Below are 19,817 nucleotides of genomic sequence, written 5' to 3' on the forward strand. Positions count from 1 at the left end.
AGCAAGTAGAAATGGGACTTCCAGTGCAGAGAAATGATTTGGGAATGATAGTTATCAAGAGTAGTAACAGAGAAGATTGTGGGTGCCTTTGTGACACCTGGGTCTGCCATTTCCAGGATTGATCAGTACCCCAAATCTCTTACCCATTCACTCAGAATAGAATCCAGGTACCTACCAGCACCCCTCAAGCAGGCTCTACTTGATCCGGAGGCTTAGTTAGGTGGCTGTCTCAGGCAAGACAAATCCCTGTTGATGACACCAGCATTGGTCTCTTAGTTATCTCCAGAGCAAGGATAGAGCCTGTATCACCAGGGTGTGTTTGAGTAAGACCTGACAACTCAGTTTCAGGGCTCTGAGATCCTAACTTGTGGCCAGTGAGTTCATCCATTTCCATTTCTTTAGCACTTGATGGGGGTTCTTGAATTTGGAGCTTTGGAAACCAGAACAACTCTGGTTAGGGGCTAGAGAGGAAAGCAACTATAATAAACACTGTAGTTTACTTGAATTAAGCCATTAACTTGGACCTATATAGAACTAAATAAGATGATGTGTAACATAGATTGATCTTTGTTTAACTCCTAATCCCTCCTTACTAGGGATTGGAAAAATCTTCTGGCCAGGGGTGGCTAGAGGCAAAGTCTCAATCCTGGTCCTGGTCTTCGACATCCTCTCCTTGGGTTCCACACTGGTCTTCACCTGAACGTCGTTTTCTGCTGGTAGTAATGTCTCTAGCAGTATGCTGGCTGCAGGGCTCCTCAGATCCCTCTGCATTACCTAAGGCCACTTCCAAGGGCTTTCTGCCTTACCTGCTGCTGCTGCTGCTGCCGCTGCCGCCACCACCACCACCGCCATCACCACCACCACCGCTACTGCCTCTGCTGCTCAATTCATAGCTCCCAGCTCTCCCTGTTCCCTTGCCCTTGCACAGCCATGCACTGCTCTGCACTGCTGAGTGGGAGAGCCTTCTCTCGGCCTCATCAGGACATCCACAGCAGTTCCTCTTCCCCGTTGCCCTTGGCCCCAAGCAACTCCTTGCCCTAGCCAGGCACACGGGGCCCTAGTGTCCTGACCACCGGATGAGCCCACCTGCACTCTTGCACTCTTCTCTCCTGCTCCTCATGTCCACGCCTCTCAGAACTGTGATGCTCAAGTCCACTGGTCCCTGTGAGGACAGGCCCTAGGCATCCTGGCCTCTGCCTGAAGGCCCTGGGGCCAGGGATGGGTCAGGGCTTGCTCCCCTTTGTTGGACTGGTTGACCATTCTGGTCCCAGGCTCTCCGACCCAGTCCAGATTCCTGCCCAGCCCTCACCTCACACTGACCGCTGTGTATGTCCATATAGCTGGGGATGCCTGCAGTGTCTGTAACTGGCTGGGCTCCCCCTTAAGTCTTTCTGCCCTGAGCCCACTCACTGCAGGGCTGGGGAAAGGCCCAGGTCTTGCTTTTAGGATGCCTATGCCTGTGAACAACCCACTTTCTGACAGAGCCTTGTTGCTCCAGAATGGTTCTCTCCTTAGGATGCTTTCCCCATTTCCCTTTTCCACCCCTGCTTGTTAGATTAACAGCTGTACTGTATCTTAGGTACAGTTTGCTTGACTAAACGTGCATTAAGCAGTTGTATACCAAGCTGATGAGGATGAAAGGCATTCCTCCACATATAGCCAAAGCTACCCACAAAAGAATATTCCTGTAGCATTTGTTTTTTAATCCTCTCAGTCTGCCACAGCTGGCACCATTTCCCTCATAGATGGCTCATTGAAAGACCACCAAACACTAGTGTTCAGCTCACTTACTGCAGGTCTGATGCTTTGTGTGGTCTTAATTTGTTTTTAGACAATGAAGGCCAATTTGAGCACTCATTTACTCATGAGTATAGGATAAGGTGTTCTGGTCCATGATAAAGACATTAAACTAGAAAAAGTAACCTAGCTTCTTTGAAAGTAATAGGTAGAATTTTTACTGTGCTTTATATTTTGCCAATAGTTTTTACTCCTTACCTAATCCTTGTAACCCTAGAAGACAAAAATAAGTGTCTACTTCCATTGATTAGGAAACCAAGACTTAATACAGTTGTTCTAAGGTTTTAAGGCAAATGACAGTGAGGTTTGAATTTGAACTGTGTTGGATTTTGTTGCATTTTGTAAGAAATCCTAACCTTCTTTCACTGTACCATCCTAGAAGATGTGACCCTAGGCAATCCTTAGCCTACCTTATAGATAGTTGAACAGTTTAAATCCCATTTTCAGGATGGGCAATGCTGACTCATGCCTATAGTCCTAGCTACTCCAGAGGCTGAGATATGAGATTCAATTCAGAGCAGCGTGGGCAGATAAATCCACGAGATTCTGATCTCCAATTAATCAAAAAAAAAAGTGGAGCCATTGCTCAAGTGGTAGAGTGTCAACCATGATCAAGAAAAGCTGAGTGAGAGCTCAAAGGTCCAGAGCTGCAGTACTGGCACCCAAAAAAATATCCCATTTATAAAACCATAGAAAAATCTATAAGGCAATGAAGCCTGAGAAAAACTACAGAGCTATTTCTCATAGAAATAAAGCTACAACTCAGAAAGTAATCTTATATTCCTAAAGCTATAATGGCTCCAGTGCATAATCACAGCTTAATATAGGTTTGGATGTTCACTTTATTCTGATTTATCAGCTCTACATGTGAAAAGGGAACAGTAGCGCAATATGTAAGGTTTTTCCCTTGTCCACAGATGGAAAAGTTGTCATCCAGAATTAACTTCCATTCTTTTTAGGGCCCCACTTAGCATGAGGGAAGACAGGAGGACCTGGGTTCAATCCTCAGTATGCACAGCAAACATCAAAATAAGAGCCAAGGGTCATTTCCTTCCATTTGATTGGCTCTAGAGAATCATTGTGCTGTTCTTTAAATACTTAGATTTTGTGCAGAACCACTCAGCTGCTTGCCCTTGTGTCCTTTTTAGCTCTACAAGCCAGATTTGCATTACAGATATCCACATTTTGGATATTCAAGTCAAATGAATTTTTATTCAGTAACCTGAGAATAATTCTTGGTCACACATAGATAAGCCATAAAAAATCAATTTATAAAAAAGAACTAAAAAATGAATGGTATTCTATTTGAACATAGTATATTTCTAATGATATTTCTTCAGCATACCGTGCACTCTTCCTACTTCCTCTCTCTCCCTCTCATTCACTTGCTCTCTCTTGCTCTCCCTTTCTCTGGGATTCAGAAAGACAGATTTGCCTGTGTCTATTATAACTGATTTGTGCCTTACTGTGAGTCAGAGGTCTTAAGAGTTCATTTGAAGTCAGCTATTAACCTCCTGAGGTATGCAAATCCTTGTGAGCAGTTGCATTTCCCATCCCTAAAGTAACTCTGAACCTCAGCCCAACTGAAATGCACCCAAAATGGCACCAACATGAGACCTATAAGTAAAGTAGAACAGGGTATAGGGACAGAGACCTTTAGAAACAGATAAGGAAATGAGGCATAACTATGCTGAACAAATGAGGCCTTCTTTGCCAGACTGTTGCAATCAGGATTTGAAGCCTCTGAGAACCCCCAAAGATGCAATAATATAAGATAGAAACAGGGACTAGGGATGTGGCCTAGTGGCAAGAGTGCTTGCCTCGTATACATGAGGCCCTGGGTTCAATTCCCCAGTACCACATATACAGAAAATGGCCAGAAGTGGCGCTGTGGCTCAAGTGGCAGAGTGCTAGCCTTGAGCAAAAAGAAGCCAGGGACAGTGCTCAGGCCCTGAGTCCAAGCCCCAGGACTGGCCAAAAAAAAAGATAGAAACAGAAAAATTCGCCTGATGTCAGTGGCTCCTACCTGTTATCCTAGCAACTCAGGAGACTGAGACCTAAGGATCACAATTCAAAGCCAGCTCAGGAAATAAAGTCCATGAAACTCATCTCCAATTTACCACCAAAAATCCAGAAGTAAATCTGTGGCACAAGTGATGGAGCACTAGCCTTGAGCAAAAAAGCTCAGTGACAGCACCTAGGCCCTGATTTCAAGCCCTAGGACTGGCACCAAAAGAGAAAGAAAGAAAAAAAGAAAAATCAAAGCTGTGGAAAGGAAGCAAAAGCAAATATGCTAACCACTGGAGCTTATTTTAATAATGTAATAAGTGTTAAATTTTGGGTTGAACTTCCTGCAGCCAGGGCAAGAAAAGGGGCAGGGGGAAGAGTCAAGGAATAGAGCAGGTTGTTAGACTCTAGAGGCATTTGACAATATAATGGGTGGACATGGCTTTTGGTTGATAGCTTCATATAGTAAGGGCAGGATGCCCCTCTTGTTTATGGCTGTAGTCAGACCTGAATGCAGTATAGTTGTGGAGAGTCTGCAGAGAGCTAAGCTCATGTTTTCCAAGAAGTGCATTTTCTGGTAATGTGATAGCAGGCTAGAGCTGAAAGCCTTCAAAGGATTGGATAGCTGGCATGCTGGTGGCTGAATGGAGGAAAGCATTTCCTGCTTGAGGTCTCTTCTCCACTTCATCAGTGGGTTCCATTCAGCATAGAGATTGTGTGCCAGGCACGGGTGGGCTCACGCCTGTAACCCTAGCTATTCAGGAGGCTGAGCTCTGAAGATCTTGGTTTGAAGGCAGCTTGGTCAGGAATGTGGATGAGACTCTTTATCTCCAATTAACTATGGAGGGGGGGGGAGTGACTCAAGTGGTAGAGCTTTAGCCTTGAGCAAAAAAGCTCAAGGACAGCACCCAGGCCCTAAGTTAGAAAGAGACAGAGAGAGGCAGAGGGGGAGAAGGAGGGAGGGAGGGAGGGAGGGAGGGAGGGAGGGAGGGAGGAGGAAGGAAGGAAGGAAGGAAGGAAGGAAGGAAGGAAGGAAGGAAGGAAGGAAGGAAGGAAGGAAGGAAGGAAGGAAGGAAGGAAACTTCAGGGAAAGAAGCAGGTTAGATGTTATCCACCAAAAGCTGGCTTGTGTGTGGATAGGTGGGTAGGTATGGGTATGGACATCATTGGTGTGATGTGTGTGGGAGTGAGGAGTAAAAACCCTCTATTTGCCTGATGCCTGAGCACATGATGGAAGGAACAGAGACCTGAGATCATATTGATAGTCAAATGAACATTTCCAGGTGAAAGATCCCTGTTCAGCTTAGTTAGGTTAGACATGATGTCATTTCATTGCTGAAGTCTTCAGTCACAAAAGATTGGCAAAGAAGTTTGCAGTTCCATCCTTCAAAAGGGAACCCATACAAGCCTAAAGACCCCTCTTACTGGGAGAATCTGAGCCTATGACTTTAACAATTGAGGAAATTTGATGCAAAAATAAGGCAGTAAGCCAGGTTGCCCAACCTACGAGAACATAACTGTGTAAGCCCAAGAGTTGGTGGCTCATGCCTATAATCAATCCTAGCTACTCAGGAGGCTAAGATCTGAGGATTGAAGTTCAAAACCAATTCAGTCAGGAAAGTCCATGAGACTCTTATCTCCAGTTAACCACCAAAAAAGCAAGAAGTAGAGCTATGGTTCAAGTGGTAGAACACTAGCATTGAACAGGAAGGCTCAGGGACTACACCCAGGCCCTGAGTATAAGGCTCAGGACCAGACCATACAGATACACCAAAAAAATTCATAGTGCTAGCAAGGCTTACACTCAAAAAGAAAAGTGGAACTTTTCCTACCAAACTTGTCTCAAAGAGGTCAAAGTTTCTGTTTGGATAAGAGAATAGCAGGCTCTAGTTGACAAGATCAATTTTGTGTCTATATTAGATGTACTGCTTTTAAATTTTGATTGGATCAGAAAGCAGTTTATATTGGGTGCCATACTGATTATGAGAGGGAACTGAACAAGATGTAGTCCCAGCCTTTGAAGTCCCGGCGCACTTGTGTTTCCAATGTGATGAGCCCTTCAGGGGTACATAAGAAATGCTTAGGGCTCACAGAGAACCTTTCCTGAGAAAAGAACATCAGAACTAAGTTCTGAAGGATTCCTTCTGTGGGGAAGGGGTAGAGCATGAGAGCTCCATACAAAGGGGACATTAAGTTTATTTAAAAAAAAAAAAGTCAAGGCCAGGCTCTGGTGGCTCGTGCCTGTAATCCTAGCTCCCCGGGAGGTTGAGATCTGAGGTTTGCAGTTCGAAGCCAGCCCAGGCAGGCAAGTCTTATGCAGCTCTTGTCTCCAGTTAACCACCAGAAACATGGAAGTGAAGATATTAATATGGTAGAGCATTAGCCTTGAGCAAAAGAGCTCAGGGACAGCACCCAGGTTCAAGCCCCATGACTGACAAAAAAAAAAAAGACCCAGAAGAGTCTATCCCTTTCTAGCATTTCAAGTTGTCCAGTAAGATCTGACCGCAGAGGAGATAGAGCAGAGGGAAATAGAAGAAGTCAAGCCTGGGCACTAGCCCATTCAAAGGAGGAACCTCACTTCCATGCTAAGGAATGGAAAGCTGCAAAACAGAGACAAGGAACCAACCTAACTACAATTATGATAAGGCCTGCAAAAAAAATAGAAGAATAGATATGGGAGAAAGCTCTAAGCACTAGTAGTTCATACCTTATAATCCTAGCTACTCAGGAAACAGATCTGAGAAGCAAGGTTCAAAGCCAGCCTAGCCAGGAAAACCCGTGAGACTCATCTCTGATAAACCACCAAATAAAGCCAGAAGTGGATCTGTGGCTCAAGTAGCCTTAAGAAAAAGAAGCTTAGGGACAGCGCCTAGGCCTTGAGTTCAAGCCCCAGGACCAGTACAGATAATAAAAATAAAAAAGAAGAAATAAAAGAAAGAAAACACACTTAAAGATGGTTGTAAAATATAAAATGTAGGTAGCAAAAGTAGTGGGCTAAATTCTTGTATAAAATGCAGCAAGATATTTACCAGTGATGAATATGAATTACTAACATGTCTGTCACTTGTGGCTTTGGGTACCCGGATGTGTGCGATTTTTGTCCTGGGCGGGGTATTTCTAACCTCCAAGTCTAGTCATATCCTCTCAGGAGAGGAGGTGAAGCAGAATCTCCTCCTGCCGCATCTGGCTGCATTTCGCGGTCCTTCTATGCAGACTAGCAATTGGCACAGGAAGAGGCTTTGCAGAGCCTTAAAAGGGAACTGAAAGGGGCTCCATCTGCCTTGAGTACTGCATTTTCTTGGCAGCCAATGCATTGCTCACAATCATACTCTTTAGTAATAATGATAAGACAAAAAGCGGGGCCTTTATAACTTCAGTCCCCTTCCCCATGAACCCCTATGGAGGCCTCAGAAAGGCAACTCAGAAGGCCTGTGTTCAGTGAAAATGCAACCTACACACTTATAGTGACCATAATTTGCTAACCTTGCTTAGCAAAGTATAGTCAGTAATGTAACAAAGTGGGCTCCCTATCAGTATGAAGCCAGCCTGCAGGTCCAAGTCTTCCCCAAAAATGCACTTCCCATCAATTGAAATGCAGGCGCCAACTAATAACCAGGTTTCAAGGAACATTAACCAACATAGTGTTAACTTTTATGAAGAAAAGTAAATCCAATTTTAATTCTATTTTTATTATCTTGAAGTAGTTGTACAAAGGGGTAACCATTCAACAAATCAGTTTATAAGTACAATGCATCTTGACCTTCACCCTTTTCATTATTCTCCCCCATACCTCAATAAATCCATTTGATTCATGAGACTAATAAGTCCCCAGTTAGTCAGCTTTTATTTTCTGAGCACTATTATCCATCCTTTAGAAGAAGAGTAATATATCTATCTTACTTACTTTTCCATATTTAATAGTACTCTGCCAAAAATTTGAATCAAAATGTGACTTTTTCAGTTGTCTAAAATTTGTATAGACTTATTTATTTCTTCTTTTAAGTGTCTTGTTTGTTTTCTTTTCCACATAGGCACTGAAGGTCCTGAGAACTGCCGAGTTTGCTCCTTTTGTTGTTTTCATTGCCGCACCAACTATCACTCCAGGTTTAAATGAGGTAAGAATGAATCCACCCCCCACACACACACACACAATTAATCAGAGTCCATGGTAAGGACCCATGTGTGTTGTACACAAAACCAAAGCCCCAGAGTCATGTGTGGTGTCTCATGCCTTTAACTTTAGCCATACAGGAAGTAAGGATAGGAGAATCAAAGTCCAAGGTCATCCTGGGCAAAAGCTCAAAGCTCTACCTGAAAATAGAGCAAAAGGGCTATTAGGTTTGGCTTCAGTGTCAGATTGCCTTCCCAGCAAGGCTTTGAGTTCAAACCCCAGTATAACCAAAAAAAAAAAATGTTCTCTGTCTCCCTGTCATTAAAACAGCCAAGTGAACTTCTGCTTTATCCTTGATACTTGGCAGTTTACTTTCCAGAACATGAGATTCTCTTTCAGTATTCAGAACTCAACAATGTAGTTCTTCTGAGATCAGAATCATTAGACAAATTCCAGCCTTTATCCCAGCAGTCTGAAACTAATCAACTCATACATGCAGCAAAAGAAAGCTCTAGATAAGCAGGCTGTGAAGTACAATGCCCAGTGAATCAGCCTGTAGCTTTATAAAGTACAAGGGTAGCTGGGTACTGGTGGCTCACACATTAATCCTAGCTACTCAGGGAGGCTGAGATCTAAGGATCGAAGTTCAAAGTCAACCCAGGGAAAGAAAGTCCATGAGACTCTTATCTCCAGTTAATCACCTGAAAACCAGAAGTGGAGCTGTAGCTCAAAGTGGTAGAGCACTATCCTTGAGCAGAAAACCTCAAGGATAGCACCCAGCTTCTGAGTTCAAGTCCCATGACAATAATAATAATAAAAATAATAATAATAAATGAAAGGTAAGCTTCCTCATTCCCCTAGGAAAGCTATATATCAGGTGTCCTGGCACCCTCCAGGGTTGCCAGCCTAAGTCCTTTCAGATAGGGTTATGCTAAGACAGCAGAAGCTCCTCGGGCCAAGAACTGCTTAGCTATAAGGAGTCCCTAAACTTTATCAAACTTCCCAGTTTCCCTTCAGGGCCCTGAGGACTACCAAACCTACAAATGAGTTTTGTCAGGCTGAGGGTATCACTCAGTAATAGAACATTTGCCTAGCATGCACAGAGGCTCTGGGTTCAATCCCCAGTACCACAAAAAGGGGAAAAAGAGAAAAGAAAATCAAGTCAAGCATTGAGGGCTCATACCTGTCATCCTAGCTATTTAAGAGGCTTAGATCTGCATAGTGCAATTCAAAGCCAGCCCTGTGAGGAAGCTCTGTGAGACTCTTATCTCCAATGATCCACTACTAAGCCAGAAGTGGCACTGTGACTGGAAGTGGTAGAGTGCTAATCCTGAACAACAACAAACAAAATTCAGGGACAGTGCCCAGGCACTGAGTTCAAGCTCCAGGACCAGCATATGCATACATACACACAAATAAATAGAAAAAGGAAAAGAAATCTCTGACCATTTTCAAGCTAACACAAGTCAGCAGCTGGCAGAGAGCTGGTACCCTCACAAGTTTACTGCACCCAGCCTACCCTAGCCCTTCTATTGCTGTGCACATAGGTCAGCCTCATATATCTGAGCAGGGTAGTAATGCCTACCTGCTGTCAGTCTTAAGTAGGAAGAGACTCCTGTGCAAAGTCATCCTGAGGACCATTGCTTTCTCGTGTTCTAGAAACCATCAGAGGAGTCCTGGCTATGTTCAACAAACACTGAACTAATCTTACAGTACAATTAAATCATGGCTCAGGAATTCACCATTTGTGTACCTTTAAGTACAGTGAAATGTTTAGCTTTATCTATATTATTCATGTGTTTAGTCATTGTTTTTTGTCATTTTGTTTGCAAAAGGCATATTCCTTTGTGAGATTCTATTTTCCCATCTTCTTTGATACACAGCATGTTTGAAACTCCGCATTATGGTTAGCTTTTATCCTTTGGTTGCCATGTATTTTTTCTTGAATTATCATGTTTGCTTTGTTTTTGTTTCTTTGTTTTTGCCTGTTTTCCTGCCCTTTTGCTAATTTTCCGTAGCTACCAAAATGGTGCAGAAAATTGCCTGTAAGTACCAGCTTAGGAGGTGATGAAATACAGCCTTGTAGCACGTAGACATTTTGTTCCCAGAAATCCTTGCTTTCGCTGCTAGAATGAAGGCATTCTGTTTTCACTGAGTTAAACCCTGCTCATACGTGAGCCAAGCACGCAGGCAAGCTGTTGTGGAGGCAGAAACTGACAAGTGGAGCTTCGTCTTAAAAGAGCCATAACAGGGAGCTTTGTTTGTCTGTAAGAACTACATTAAAAATGTAATGCTCCCAGTCATAAATTTCCTAGAATGTATTCATCAGCCCAGCTTTCTGAGCAACCATAAATTCTGCTAGTGGATTTGCAAAGCCGGGCTGAAATAGCATATTAAACCCCCTAGCTCAGAAAGTGGCTTCGTAGAAACTGTGCCTTCTCTTCCTGGGGTCCTGATAGGAAGCACCCCCATCTTTGGGGGCAGGTAGATGCACATTTGTTTCAAGAGAGGAAGCGCACTGTCCTTTTTTTGTGAAATAGAGGCACAATAAAAATACTGTGTGTTTTCAGTGCAAGCAGAATGTGTGTCAGAAGATGATTAGTAGCCAAGGTCTTGCTCACACTGTGGTAGTTAACATTGACACTCAAAGCATTCCATATCCTGCTTTGAAATTCCTGTAGAAGATGACAAACCAAGGTAGGGCATTCCCAGGTCCCCAGGTCCTCTTAGGAGAGATTGAGTTCCAGGGTCTTCTTGTGTCTGCCAATCCCCACTGAAGGGCTGCCATAGAAAGCAAGTGTCTTCATTTCCCTTCCAATGCCTGTTACAGAGAACTGCACCCACACAGAGGCTTGCCTGGGCCCTTTGGCAGCTTCCATAGGAAGTGTCTTGCCAGTAACAGAGGGGCCTCAGAGAGAAAGAGGAAGCATCTTAAGCCATCACTGAGTACATAGTGCTCCTGGGGCCCCATCTACCAGAAGAATTGTCTGGTCTCTTGATCTAATGTAGATTTAATACTTATAAAATTCATTCAGGGGTCAGATACCAGTGGTTCATGCCTAAAACCCTAGCTTCTCAGGAGGCTGAGATTTGACAATCACAACTTAAAGCCAGCCCAGACAGGAACGTCTGTGAGACTCTTCTCTCCAATTAACCATCAAAAAGTTGGAAGTGGAGCTGTGGCTCAAGTGATAGAATGCTAGTCTTGAGCACAAAAGCTCAGGGATAGTGCCTAGGTCCTGAGTTCAAGTCCCAGTACTGGTGCACAAAAAATACCATTAATAACCAGTATCACTTAGCCAAGTGTCTGTCCTTCCACCAGCATTTACTAAGCCCCCACTCTGTGCAAGACACCTTGTATAGCACCAGTACATAGCAACAACACAACAGAAATTTATAGATCAGGATAGTAATCAAATAAACTTATCTAAGACTTCCTTCATGGCCAGCCTAGACTATGCAATGTGACCCTATCTGCCAATATATGTTTATATTTACCTGTGTGTACATATATGTAAGACTCAGGCTAATCATTCGCCAGTGTAGTATTTGGCTACTACTAGGGGTAACCAAGTGGTTAATTGGACTCCCAAAGTTTACAATTGGAATTTGGCCTTTGAGGGTTCAATACAACAAACTTCTTTCATGAAAAATGGAGAAGCAAACCCGGGCACTAGTGGCTCATGCCTGTAATCCTACCTACTCAGGAGACTGAGATCTGAGGATCACAGTTTGAAGCCAGCCAGAGCAGAAAAGTCCCTGAGAGACTCTTAGATACAATTGACCACTAGAAAAACTGGAAGTGGAGCTCTAGCTCAGTGGTAGAGAGGGAACCTTGAGCAAAAGAGCTCAGGGACAGTGCCCAGGCCCTTCATTCAAACCCCACAACTGACAAAGAAACAAAAAATGTAGATGCAAAGCTAGACACTGGTGTCTCAGGCCTGTAATCCTAGCCACTCCAGAGGCTGAGATCTGAGGATCACAGTTCAAAGTCAACCTAGGCAAGAAAGCCTGTGAGCTTCTTATCTCTAATTAAACTTTCCCCTAAAAGAAAAATCCAGAAGTGGAGTTGTTGCTCAAGTGATAGTATTAGCCTTGAGCACAAAAGCTTCAGAGACAGTAGCCAGACCCTGAATTCAAGCCCCAAGACCAGCGCCCGTGTGTGCTGCACACACACACACACACACACACACACACACACACACACCAAAGAAAGGAAGAAAATGCACAAGCAGACTTGTTTCCAGTAAAACGAGACATAGGTCTTGAAAGAACTGCTGGCAAAAGACAATCCTCACAGGTCAAACGTGGGATCCTCAGCTTTGCTGTGGTTCAGGGGCATATCCACCTCCATGGCAAGGCTGTATGCACAGTGTGCCACTTGTCTGGCCATTTCCCAGGCAGACCAATTTAGAGGGAATTCCTCAGTAGCCAGTTGCTATTGTGTTCGAAAAATGGCCCTATTGCAACTATTATTTCTAACACCCAGAAAGCTCCCCCTCCCCCTCTGGTATCTACTACTGTTGAATGAGGGCCATTATATGTAATTGAATTCCTGGAACTTGCTGAACCTTTGAGTAGAAAAGGGGAAAATGCAATTTAATTTGTTTTCCAAAGATAAGAGCTTATTGGGACAAACACAGCTGGGCCCCAGGTCCACCTCCAGTAAGCCTCAAGGACCCAGGAGAGGAGACCAAAAGCTCAGGCCTTGCCAGGGTAACCATCCCTCCCCGCCCGGCCCCCCCCCCCCCCCCCCCCGCATCCAGTAGCAGAGTGGCTCCTTACAGAACTGACTTGGAGGTCTGAAGGAAGAACCACCACCGTTTCCTGGAAACCCATGTCTCAAATGTCCTCACCCCAATGGCTCTGGGGACAGGCACAGTGGGGCCATGTGTTTGTGGGCGTGTCTGTTCTGTCTTTGTCGTGGAGCCCCCTGTTGCATGTCAACCGATCACAATTGCCAAGTAGGATTTTTCGAACCTCCCCTTGCCTCTTGTGTCATGGAACCACTCTGGCCTTGTGGGTCTTCTCTTTCCTCTTGCTACACTTGTGGTGTATCAAGGTGTGGCCTTGACTGTTTGTGACACTTGGGACAAGCAGAAGTGTGGAATAAAAAAAAATCCAAGCTGGGCACTGGTGGCTCATGTCTGTAATCCTTGCTACTCAGGAGGCTGAGATTTGAGGATCACAGTTCAAAGCCAGCCCAGGCAAGCCCGTGAGACTCTTAACTTCCAATTAACCACCAGAAAACCTGAAGTGGTGCTGTGGCTCAAAGTGGTAGAGAGCTAAGCTAGCCTTGAGTGAAAAAACTAAGGGACAGTGCTCAGGCCCTGAGCTCAAGCCCCACTATTGACCAAAAAAAAAAAAAAAATCCAACTGACTTCTGTCCTTTTTTTGCTTTCCCTCTTTCCCATTCCCACTCTACCTCTACACCACCACCCCTCATAGGATGAATCTCTCCAGCGCCTGCAGAAGGAATCGGATATCTTACAGAGAACATATGCACACTACTTCGATCTCACAATTATCAACAATGAAATTGATGAGACAATCAGACACCTGGAGGAAGCTGTTGAGCTCGTGTGCACAGCCCCACAGTGGGTCCCAGTCTCCTGGGTCTATTAGGCCTCTCTCCCCCAGATATCTGAGCATAACTGGGAGCCACCTCATACATGGAAAAGCCTCTTTTGTTATCGGCCTTGTTGTCAGCAGGTCGTGGTCCCTAGAGACTACCTAGTTGTAGTGTGACCTACATTTATAATTATTGTCATGTCCAAATAGGTAGGAGGAGAAAAAAAAAACAAGTACACACTAATTTAAAGAGACAGTATCTTTTTTAATCAGTTCTCCTAAACTTTAATAAAATGTATCTTTAAATGTATGTATTATTCAATCCTTTGGAATGTTATATTTTTGGAAATCATAGCTTTTTATTTCCAAGGCCCCTAAAAACTGCACAAAAATAGATGCTGCTTTCTATAATCTATTTTAATAATAATAAACAATGATTCTGTTACCTTGACTGGGGGTGGAACACTACATTCTTTTTAAGAGTCTGATTTTATGGATTGGAAAAATCTCTTTCTTTCCTTTATTTATTTGAAATAATTAGTCTAGTGATTACAAAACAGTCATAAATTTTTAAAGGCCTTTTTTCCTCTCTCTTTTTTTTTAGAATAGTATTTTTTTTAGTCCTTTATGTAACATCCAGATAATGTGATACTGTCTCTTTGAAGCACCCTGTAAACCTTTTAGAGATTTGAAGTTGGGTCTTGACTCTTAATGCATGTGGACAGTCGCGAGCGTTTATGCTGTCGGTGTGTCTGTGTTGGACAAAACAGTCTGTAAATCTACAGCAAAGTACATTCCGTTCACGGGGCACACCCAGGGGAATAAGAATAAAATGCTATTATGACTAAGTTGTAAACCTATGCACATCCCTTGCATTTCGGGCAACTTTATAAAAAAAAAAGAAACTGATTTTTATTAATAATAATCATGTAGTGAAATGTGTTTGTAATTTTGTCTCAATTTAATTTGTTGTAAGGTGGGAGGGGGAATTGCTGGTTTTACCATTTCAGATCTGTGTTGTCTTAAGAGTATTAACGTTTTACTTAAGCAAAGAAATGAGGATTTTTAATCTGTATGTAATTGTTTTAAAGCACCCATTTTAAGAGAAAATACTGTGCAATGAAGAAACCAGTTTAGGCATTTGCTATAAACTGAATTATTCCAAAAGAATAATCTATAACAGCCCTGTAAATCCCTTCAAAATGATAACTAATGGGACAGTCTGACCAATTTTTTTAAATATATTTCCTTTTATGTGTTCAATAATTAAATGCCTTTGGCTCCTTCATTTCATGTTAGATTGTTCAAATTTCCAGACCAATAATCTTTCAATTTTAGAATTCGTTAGATGCTCATTGACCCATCCAAGGCCCAGGAGTGAGAGTTATCAGTTGGCAGGGCCATTTAAGCAGCCTAATTGGGCACAGCTTGGACCATGTCCTCACAAGGCCACCTGTGGTCTCTCCTTCCTCTTGCTATATCCCTTGGCACAGGGGAGTCATCTGTCCTTTTTTCTCTAGAGACATTCACCATCTCATCCCCCATGAGGTCACATTCTTCCTATGCCGGACATCTGGACTGGGGTTCCCAGCCTCTTTGTCAGAAGTCAGTAGACTGCTTTTCCTTAGGGCATAAGGGTATGGAGCACTTAGTATTAACCTGATCCTCGAAAGCCCACAGTGGCTTTCATTTCTTATGGGTTAGATGGCCTCAGCAGCATCTTATGCCTTGGCAGGCTCAGCAGCTCCTCTTCAGGGGCCAAACAGAGAAGGCCTTCTTGTGTACTTCTCTTACCTTCTCTACCCTCCCACTCCCACTCCTGTGACTAAACATACTAACTGCTTCTTTCTGCTACCTGCTTTTGTTCATCCCAGATGAGTCGACAACTTACTAGTACAGTGTTGAGTGAACTACTTGTGTTGGGACCCTACGGTAGGGTGATCAGATACCCACCAGAGACCAACTCAACAGTGGGCTCGAGAGAGAAATGGTCCTAGATGCTTAGGACTGTGTTAGGAAAGATCTGTAACCAATGCCAAGGCCAGAGTCATTCCTGCAGTGGCACTGACCAAAGGCCAGGTTTTGCTCCATGTCAGTGTCCACGCTACCTCTTTTCTAATGAAGCACAAAGAATACAACCTGGAAAATACAAGTGGAGGATGCAAATGCCCTGCCCTCTGGTGGAAGTCCTCATGCCCCTGCTTGCCCTTTGAGACCAAATGTCCAGAGATGCTAGCGATGCCTTTCTGGAGCCATCTCCCATGTTCAAAAAGATGGGTTGGGCACAGGAGGAGGAACGTGAGGCCAACTTAAATGCTTGTGGCCCCAAGGACAGAGAGGTACAATGACACTCAGCCCTCAGCCTCTCTTCTCTTGTTCTCTGAGGCTCTCAGAAGCACACAAGCAGGCCCCATTCCATTCCACCATTCCACTAATGCACTGTCCTCTAAAACAGTGTCTTTATGACCTAGCAAAAAAAAATACATTTCTGAAGTCAGAGTACTTTCAGTATATGGCTGCTATGTTACCATGCTCCAACTAAGCAATCAGAGGAAATTGCTAAAAGCTTCTTTACTGCTACTATTCCATCCACAGAACAATGTCTTTCCCTTTTAAAGCCCAGAGTAAATGATTCAATTACTAAAACTTTATCAGTGGTCAATTGAAACTGTTGAAGAGCCAGCCACATTCAGAGTTTCCCACTCACACACATGAATCCTATTCCCCACAGCGGGGGCGGGGGGAGGGAGGGAGTGTTTTGATCTGTTGAGTTCTTGGTTTAAAAAGACTGAAATGTCCCAATTTTCTAATCATAGGGCAGTAATTACTTCGCACAGGCAGCATATTCCATTTTAATGCAAAAGGAAAATGTCACTCCATTTAATTTATCTGGAAGTTTCCCAGGGTCAAGATCACATGTAGCTTTTTTAACTGCAATTAAATGTATCTCCTGTCAGGCAGTATGGTTTAAAATATCTGCTTAGAAAGGCAGCGAAATGGTTGACCTACTTCTCTGCTATTTGCATTCTGAAAGTGCAATCCCAGTCTGTCCTATTGATGGTGAACACGAGTTCCCCACTGCAGGAAGAAATGCAGGAATCGCCTCCCTTCCTCGGGATCCAATTCCTTCTCCCTCTGCTGGAGCCAGCCAGGGCCCAGCCTTCCTTGGAAGCTACTGGATTCTCTTTGTCACGTCTTCAATCTCAAGAACGCTTTGATTTTTAAATCACTTGTAGGTAGGTGTCTCTTTATGAAAGCTTCCAGTTCATTCCTCTCCAAAGTTCAGTCCATAGAGCCATCCTACAAACATAGAGAAGTCTACCCTGGGCTCTGCCCCTTTAAGAATAAGGCAGCTCAGAGTACGCTCTTGTGTCTCACTGGTGTGAAGTCTTTTGGGTTTGTTTTAATCATTGCAGCTCACTTTCTGAATGGAGGGTGAGGGGCAAAGTGAAGCTTAGCTTGTCACTAATGCTACCAAGACAACAGCTTGGTTAATACATTCTTTTCTAAAATAAAAAAAAAATGCCTCCTTGGAAAGAGGAGGGGGCACAATACAATGAGCACCCCCCCCCCCTACACACAAAGCCCTTACAATCCTCATCCTTCCTTGCTTCGCTAACTTGTGGGCATCTAGTGGCTTTTGTTTTTCAGAACTGGGCCAAGCCGAAGTCCATCCTCTCACCAAGGGCTTAAAATTCTAAGGCTTATGGTGGCCTGTGGTCGGTTAAAGACCCCTGAGTGCATTTCCCTTTTTCCTGCAGCTGATGACTTCTTCTCTTAAAAGATTTAACTTGCTCTGCACTACAGCTGACTGAAGGGCTACAACTACAATCATCACTCCTTTCATTTGACACTGTTTGCCCTTTTCTAGCATCTTTAGACTTAGAGTTTCTCTCTCTGCTGGGTATTCTCTGGTTATAAGACCATTCTTGGGGGGGGGGGCTTAATGCGTGATTGGTTTTGCCAGGCTCTCACACCCCTGTTTGCCTTAAACTTGGAGCTGTGGGAAGTGTCAGATTGCCCAGCTTTGTGCAGTTCAGCTGTCACATCCATCCAGGAAGTGGGGGGGCGGGGAAGAAGAGACTGTTCTCTGCCATTTTCCCCATCTGGTCTTTGCCCTGTTGCTTTGAGGCCACAGCGCATGGACGCACACATTCCCCCCAACAACAGCAGTGACAGGAGAGTAGCACCATCTCTAAGGCAGTCACTCCTCCCCCCAAGTCTTAACTCTTGGGGCAGAGAGGAAAAAAGTGCTGACTTCCCATTACCTCTCACTTTGCGCTACATCACCTCCCTTGAACCTGTGCAAATGGACTGAGCAAAAGAAAAATGAAGTGACCTTGTTTCTGCCCCTCCCCCCGCCCAGCACAATTTCCACCTCTACGCATGCGCAGAAGTGGAAAGCTTGGCTACCACTTTTGGGTGAGTTCCATTCTCTCTGCTGTGCCATGGAGGAAGTTTGTGCCAGTATTTTTTTTAACCAAGGGAAGCCTGGGAGAGACTGGCTCTCTACGCAGGACAATCTCTATGAAGGGATTTGTGCTTGGGAGGAGAAATGAGCATTCCTCCACAGTGAGTAGGCTCACCTATATTTCTTTAATTTGGATGAGACCCAAGAATTAGGGAGGTTGATTGAATCAGGACTTAGCTGTCTGCAGAGGATGTCCTGTGTGGCAGGTGGGAGGGGCACAGACCCGGTCGCCATTCACACTCAGTTCTGGAGTGATTTTTTGCATAAAGTTTTGCCAACGTGTTCTTTTTCTTTCCTCTGTATGTATTATTGCCTTTTTATAAAAGGTTTTGAAGTATTTGTCTCAGTGATAAAAAAAAGAGAGAGAGATGTTCATAGCTGTTGTATAGTTCACCATATCCGATTGTAAGTATTTGCAGGGTACAGCAAAGCCTTAGCTTGCAAGAGGAGCCGAAGGGGTTGGAAAGGTTCGGATTCTTTGTAAATGTCCTGCTTTTCTTTCTCTCTGTGTGTATCTATTTACATGCCTTAGCACTCTCCCTCCCATCCGGAACCCTTGCCCTGTCGCCGGACCAACCACAACGCTGGTGCCCGGCCGGCACTGTATAAATCCAAACCCTAGTTATCTTGTGTGACAGGGGAAGAAGAGAAACTCCATAGTATTCTTTGTAGAATATACATACCTGTAGGATGCTGTGTAATGGGAAACCATAGAACTGGGCTTTTGTCATTTCAAAGTTGGAGAAATGTATGAATAAAATGTATAAAACATGCAAAGGTAGTTGTCTCACATTGCAGGCCAAACAAACTTTGGGGGACATACAACATGAGGATAGAGGAAGAAGAATGACCCAACTTCTAAAGCTCCCATCAGCTGGGTGCTGGTGACTCACACCTGTAATCCTAGCTACTCAAGAGCCTGAGATCTGAGGATTGCAGTTCAAAGCCAGCCCAGGCAGGAAAGTCTGTGAGATTCTGAGTATTGCCAATGAACCACCAGAAGTGGCGCTGTGGCTCAAGTAGTAGAGTACTAGTCTTGAGCACAAAAGCTCAGGAACAGTGCCCAAGCCCTGAGTTCAAGCCCCAGGACAGGCACAAAGTTAAAAAAAGAAAAAAGAAAAGCTCCTGTGGACTTCTACGGGCCTTATGTTTCCTTATGTTTCACACACCTTCCCACAAAGGGCCAAAGCACAGGTCCCATCCCACCCCCGCAGAGGTGTGCCTCCCCATTCCTCTTTTCCAGCCTAGAGGTCTTCATCATCAGCTGTTACAGACAGCATCCTGAGAGCAGTGGCACACACTTGGATGCAGATTTCAAATCGCTTTGGGTTTTTCTTTAAAGGAAGGGAGAATCCACAGTGTGGCATCGGCTAGAAATAGAAATCTAAATTGGTATCAGTGATGTAGGTGGCACAGCTCAGAAAATATGACTCTTGTTTGATGTTTATATTGAAAGCTATAGGAAGGAGATGGCTCCACAACTGTCATTCTTCCTGATACCCTCTGATGACTTAGGGTTTGATTTCATCTCTGGCTGGAGTTTGAGACATAGCCCCTAGTGTGCCCCCCACCTGCACTTGCCTAGTTTCCATTCTATTTTTTTTTGTCTTTGCCCTGCCTGCATCCTGCTCACTCCATAAAGGGCCCATGCCCCAGGCTCTCACCTGGTTCACTTTAAGAAAATCCATACTCAGGATCCATAAATACGAGTATTTACCCAAGACCTTCACACTACCAAAAATATATAGAAGAGGATAGAATGCATTTGGATACAATAAATCAAGCCCTTTCGTTCAGAAGTGGTCTTTCTACAGACATCTTACCCTTGATACACATGAGACAAAGCTTTCAGTTTTTTCT

At 44.0% G+C, this 19,817-nt stretch overlaps 1 protein-coding gene across 1 annotated transcript in view; it reads left to right on the forward strand.

The window, feature by feature from the left end:
- Positions 1–16,998, forward strand: part of Cask (calcium/calmodulin dependent serine protein kinase) — a 333,827-nt gene extending 316,829 nt beyond the window's left edge. Inside the window, exons 25-27 of the mRNA XM_048336639.1 lie at positions 7,836–7,919; positions 13,364–15,091; positions 16,521–16,998. Coding sequence (XP_048192596.1) covers positions 7,836–7,919; positions 13,364–13,540 — 261 coding nt within the window. The 3' untranslated portion in view covers positions 13,541–15,091; positions 16,521–16,998. The remainder of the gene's footprint in view (positions 1–7,835; positions 7,920–13,363; positions 15,092–16,520) is intronic.
- The last annotated feature ends 2,819 nt before the right edge of the window (positions 16,999–19,817 follow it).

The sequence above is a fragment of the Perognathus longimembris genome, chromosome 28, assembly GCF_023159225.1.
Source record: "Perognathus longimembris pacificus isolate PPM17 chromosome 28, ASM2315922v1, whole genome shotgun sequence".
Lineage (NCBI taxonomy): Eukaryota > Metazoa > Chordata > Mammalia > Rodentia > Heteromyidae > Perognathus > Perognathus longimembris.